General features: G+C 41.6%; 1 protein-coding gene across 2 annotated transcripts; it reads left to right on the top strand.

Annotated features, from left to right (window-relative positions):
• The first annotated feature begins 4,211 nt into the window (after positions 1-4,211).
• On the top strand, positions 4,212-5,691 carry Bex3 (brain expressed X-linked 3). Of its 2 annotated transcripts, XM_055608295.1 has the most exons (3): positions 4,212-4,234; positions 4,645-4,699; positions 5,051-5,691. In XM_055608295.1, exon 3 carries the CDS (start codon positions 5,081-5,083, stop codon positions 5,441-5,443), a length of 363 nt encoding a protein of 120 aa, XP_055464270.1. In that variant the 5' UTR covers positions 4,212-4,234; positions 4,645-4,699; positions 5,051-5,080; the 3' UTR covers positions 5,444-5,691. The 2 variants fall into 2 exon arrangements, with proteins under 2 accessions (XP_055464270.1, XP_055464271.1); XM_055608296.1 differs by lacking the exon at positions 4,212-4,234 and having other exon boundaries at positions 5,099-5,691.
• Positions 5,692-5,947: the final 256 nt, after the last annotated feature.

The following is a 5,947-nucleotide window of genomic DNA, read 5'->3' as shown; positions in this document are numbered from 1 at the left end:
AGGAAACAAACAAAAAGATAAAACTACAAGAACCACACCTCTCCAACTGTGAACTATTTCTTTCCTTAGTGTCATACCTCTCATCTATTACTTAAGGGAAAGTGCCACTGGATCAGTTCTCTGCTCTTTGGGAAACAAGTATCCCAAATTCAGAATCTGATGTCTTTCTAACTTGGTCTTGGAAATTTTGGAAATTATGTTGTCAACAGCTGTTATTCACCTTTAACTTGTCATAAAACTCCATGGTAGGAAAAGATCTCAATGAGTTTCTCCCATTATTTCTATAAATGTAATAGCAATTTCAGGATGGTTTTCACTTTCAAAACTTTATTATAACCAATCTCATATAGAAAATTTGATTTGAAAGACTATACATATGTTTTTTTTTTTCAAGAAAATTTGGTGGCTACAAACAAAAGATTTACTGACGATGGGTCAAAATGGTCATGTTCAACTATGCACCCACTGAAAAAAAATAAAAATCTACTTGATAAACTTCATATTCAGTGGTTATGCCACAATGATTCATCTATTTTCAGGGGATTCTTTTAATATAACCCACTAAATCTTTTCTGCTTTGCACTATAGCCTCCAGAGCAACATCATCAACAACAAACAATTACCTTAAGTATGGATGCACTCGTTCCTAAAATATTCACCTACTTTGTAAAAAAAAAAAAAATTACAGTAAATCACTAAATATACAAAGTAGATATGTGGATTTGACAACGTAATACAGCAAAGGAAATCATACACCGATACTCTTAAAATATTGTTAGTTACAATTTGATGGTAGTAAAAATAATGAGTCAACTTTTATTAGCAATTTGCTAGGCTCTGCAGTGATTTCTTATTATATGCAACCATATTCTTTTAATAGTCTGTTTCACTATTTAAGCACAAAAATACTGGTAAGTAATTGATGCATAGTTACATATCATTATTATAGCAGACTGACTCTGAACCCAGAATTGTCTGATAGCCCACTTTATGCATCTAATTTGTCATCCTCCCAGTCAATATCATTAACACAGAAGTCTTTATAATGTTAGATTAAACCAAATTTGGCCTAAAGGTGACTCTATACTTGAACAGTTACACAAGAAACTGCAAGGTGACTTAAAGAAAAAGGTTAAATGAAAGCCTAACTTTGAAGTATACTTTTCTAACAAAAAACTCAGTGTCAGCTCTCCACAGCATTCCATCTTAAGTCAGTAGTTGGGTAGGAACTGTTCTAACCCTGTGTTCTCATTTGAATTTTGTTGCTGTGATAAAACACCATGATTAAAAGCAACTTGGGGAAGGAAATACTTTATTTGGCTCGCAGGTTATAACCCAACATTGAGTTAAGCCAAGGCAGGAACTGAAGGAAAGAGCGACTATGGAAGAATGTGTGCTGGCTTGCTTTCCATGGTTTTCTCACTTGATTTATTTCTTCTTTTCTTTTCTTTTCTTTCTTTCTTTTTTTTTTTTGACAGATGAGTCTTTTAATAGAAAAAAAAACACATGAAAAAGTAACAGCACACAGTTTTTCCAATTCCAATCCAACGACAAAAAGGCTGAGAAAGAAATTAGGGAAACAACACCCTTCATGATAGCCACAAATAACATAAAGTACCTTGGTGTAACTCTAACCAAGCAAGTGAAAGACCTGTATAAAAAAGGTGAACTCATTTGATTTCTTTTATGACACAGGATCACCAGCCCACAGGCAGCACTGCCCACAGTTAACTGGGTTGGCCTTGCACACCAATCATTAAACAAGAAAATACCCACAGGATTGCCTATGGTCCAAGTTGATGGATGCAATTCCTAAATTGAGAGAGCCCCTCTTCCCAGATGATTCTGGTTTGTATCAAGTTGTCAAAAAGCTCACTAGCACATTATGCTTAAAAAAAAAAAGGCAAGTCTAAGCTGTAATCAATCAAGTCATCACTGTATGTCAGCTCTGCTCTCTGTACATTTTCATTTTCTGTCCAAAACACATGGCTTGACCATGTTGAAGAGCACTGTCTTTGAACCTGTTCTGGCTTCATGTGCTTCCTGGTTTCTGAATCATTCTTTGTTCAAGTTGATAAACTTGTCTGAACTATTTTATTTTTAACAAAGGAAGAGTAGTTAACTGTGAGACACAATCTAGAAATCACTAGCGTTATTTTAAACAGCAATTATTGGCTACACCTTTGCAATTTGAGATTTTGGAGCTATATGTTAACATCTCCAAAGTCATAATTTTATATGTGATAGCTCCCAAACTTTAACACACCAAGTGTCTGTACTTTACTTCTCTAGTATCCCACCTCATTTATCAGAGTAGGAGACAATACAGAACTTTGAGACCCAAAATAAAAGCAACTTCTTTCTCTCACAATGAATAGCTACTAAATTGTAAATAAACAGCAATACTATGTTTCCAAAAATCTGTCTTCTAGCTGTAATTTTTTTAAAGATGTATTTATTTTATGTATATGAGCACTGTTTTCATGTACAGCAGAAGAGGGAATCAGGTTCCATTACAGATGTTGCGAGCCACCATGTGGTTGCTGGGAATGGAACTCAGGTCCTTTAGAAGAACAGTCAGTGCTCTTAACCGCTGAGCCATCTCTCCAGCCATAGCTGTAATTTTTTAAAGAATCTGATTTTAACTCCAGGCCTGTCTGGGCCACAAAGTGAGACTTTGTCTCAAAACAAGCAAATAACTACCAAACAAAAACAGTGAGTTTAGGGTGGAAGAAAGAGTTGCATTTAGGATGAGTTTTCATATCAGATTTAATTGCTTCATCCATCATTTGCTTATTTTTAATATGTTTTGAGACATTAATACCAGAGGAGAGGTTTGGGGAGTGACTTCTAGATATTTTATATTTCTCAGCTCCTTAAATATTTATAGGGTGGTTTGAGAGGTTTAGAGAAGAAAAGAAGGAATTAAAATGGCTTTGTCCTGGAATCAGAGATATCTCATATAAAACCAGCACTTGGGAGGCAGAGGGAGGAGACAGAGGCAAGGGAGATCACTCCAAGTTTGAGGCCATCCTGTTTGATACAGTGAATTCAGACCATCAGGGACTACATTCTGACACCCTGTCACAAAATATCATATAAAGTTGTGATTTCTTTCTGGAGGAACTATTTCAGATCAATTTTAGATCAGGAGCTGTATTCAGCAAGAGTACTTTCTTTTTAATTAAAAAATTGAAACCTACTAATACAGCATGTTTCAAAATTGACATTCAAATCCTAGAGAAGGTATTTTCTTGTGATACACACGTTAACATAAACAGCAAGTGTTTTCTTCTCATTCCGCAGAATGAAGCATTTCTTTCAAAACTGAATTCTTTAGCCTTGGCAGTGCAGGCCTGTAACTACAGGTACAAAAGAGGCTGACATAGGAGGATTAAAAGTCAAGGGTAGCCCCAACAATATAGACAGGCATTGTCCCCATCTTTTTTTTTTTACGTTTAAAAAGTGTGTGTGTGTGGGGGGGGGGGGGTTCAGGGAGTGGAGCGGTCGGAAATATATCTCAGTAGAAGAGATTTTGCCTAGCAATTATGAGGCTAGAGGATCAATCCCCAGCATTCAAAAAAAAGGAGTGGTACTTATAATTTTGCATTTTCTGAAGCATGATGATTATGGGTTTGTGTGTGAGAGAGAGTCTGTGTGTGTGTGTGTGTGTGTGTGTGTGAGAGAGAGAGAGAGAGAGAGAGAGAGAGAGTTTGTGTGCATAAGTGTGTTTGTGTGTGTGTGTGCGTGTGTGTTGTACAGAAATACAGAGAAACATGTACAGTTTACCCCTTTCTCCACCTCATGGTGTCTATGGAGTGAGATCCTGGGAAAAGCATTTGGCTAAGAAGAAGTTCAAAGGCCAAAGCCAAGACCTGGCTATAGTGGGAGGGAGAGATGGAGGATGGTGCAGACTCTCCCTGGAAACAGGGAAGGGAGAAGTCCAGCCTCCTGATTGTGATGCCACTTGTGGGTCCTCAGATTGGTGAGGATCTGGATGGATGAATGATGAGAGAGGCCTGAGGTACGCACTGCGGGGAGGTGGAGGCGGGGCCTCCTGTCGCACTGGCCGCCAAGGCTAGGGAGAGAGCCTGGCAGTGACGCGGGCTCCTCACGTGACCCGGAGCTGCAGAAAGACGCAGCCTTGGGTGCAGTCGTCATTCACGTCTGGCCACCAGGTCGGTGCTTCCCTGCGTTCGGCGGGCTGGCATCGGGCCCTAGGCAAACGGAGCAGGTAAAGGGCCCGCGCGCAGCAGCCCTGAGGGTAACAGCTTCCTGTGGGCGACAGCCTCCTGGTGGATCGGCGCGCAGTGGAGGACGGTGCAGAGCCCCGTGGCTTTCTGCACCGCACAGAGTACCATAGTTGTGCATGGAAAGGGTCGCCGGGTCTCGGGGGCGAGGACCGCGGTGTGGCAGGAGGGGGGAGGGGAGAGGAGGAGCTAAGGGGACCCGGAGAAGGGGAGGCTGGCTGTAGTAAAGAGGGCTAGACCTAGCTTTGGAGAGCCGGGATGGGGAAGGGCTGGTAGAAATAATGGGCTGCTGGGTAAGTGGCGGGGGGATGGGCGGTGGGTGTCAGGGTGGAGGGGAAAGGGATGCAGTACTGAGCTCCCGCGCTGAGTCGCTCCCATCCCACCCTGTCTGCAGGTCTACTAGCAGAGGCGCGTCACTGAGAGGACTCCGCAGCAAGTGATACGCCCAGGTAGGTTCAGGGGCAGTGGGGGTGGGTGGGTGGGCGGAGGAGCACGTAGAAAGCCCTGTCTGGGACCCCAATGAGAGCTCCCACTGCACACTACTCTAGCTCAGTCCTCCATTTTGGTGCCTGCAGAGCTCAGGGAAAGGATCTTGTGAAATAAAAATGGTGGGCTTTGAAGGAGGGAGGGTAAAGAGCTGGGGAGGAGGCGAGGGGTTTGAAATGGAGGCTCCCTAGAGGTTGCTTGGAGACTTTAAGGTGGGAAAAATAATAATGAAAACTCTTATTAATCTCTGAATTTTACTGATCCCTGCACCTAGCATTCAGTTTCTTTCCTTGCCCTGTCTTACTTATGTTCAGAAAATATCAACCAGAAAACAAAATCTCATCATGGCAAATATCCACCAGGAAAACGAAGAAATGGAGCAGCCCCCGCAGAATGGACAGGAAGACCGCCCTTTGGGAGGAGGTGATGGCCACCAGCCTGCAGCGAACAACCACAACCACAACCACAACCACAACCGAAGAGGACAGGCTCGCAGACTTGCCCCTAACTTTCGATGGGCCATACCTAATAGGCAGATTAATGATGGGCTGGGTGGAGATGGAGATGATATGGAAATGTTCATGGAAGAGATGAGAGAAATCAGGAGGAAACTTAGGGAGCTACAGTTGAGAAATTGTCTCCGTATTCTTATGGGGGAGCTCTCTAATCACCATGATCATCATGATGAATTCTGCCTTATGCCTTGACTTCAGCCATTTTCCATGAGCTTCATACTGTGACTCCTGCTGTTTTCCTTTTCCTTGCATTTTCCTGACATGCCTTTACTGATTCGTGTGTGGTGAGCATTGTGTTATTTCCATGTGCCAGGTGGGACATATGTTACCAGCTTCTAATTGGAGATTGCCTTCCCACTCAGTGTAAGTTTCTGTCAACAGTACAGTGTTGCCTATTTGCATGGAAAAAAATTGAAGTCAATAAAGCAGCTGAAAAGCAATTTGGATAATTATTATTGTCTCCTTAAGGCATATATAAATACACTTAAAAAATGAGCCACAAAAATCTGAAATTTAACAGTATTGGGGGAGCACATGTATAATTTTCCTTTTTTTTCTGGAGCGTCATACAAAAGTATGAATTTAGTGCAGGTGTGTATAATTATTTGCTCAACAAACAAAGAGTAAATACTCTTGTTGTAGATAGAATTTCTTAAAATTGTTGGTATTCTTTTCTGTGAAATAGGGGTCAGTGGA

The sequence above is a fragment of the Psammomys obesus genome, unplaced genomic scaffold (assembly GCF_907164565.1).
Source record: "Psammomys obesus unplaced genomic scaffold, mPsaObe1.curated_primary_1811, whole genome shotgun sequence".
In the NCBI taxonomy this organism is placed as follows: Eukaryota; Metazoa; Chordata; class Mammalia; order Rodentia; family Muridae; genus Psammomys; species Psammomys obesus.
This window is presented reverse-complemented; position numbering and strand designations above follow the sequence as displayed.

Excerpts from the sequence above, each read along its gene's own strand:
- Bex3 (XM_055608295.1), top strand. The coding sequence starts at position 5,081 with ATGGCAAATATCCACCAGGAAAACGAAGAAATGGAGCAGCCCCCGCAG.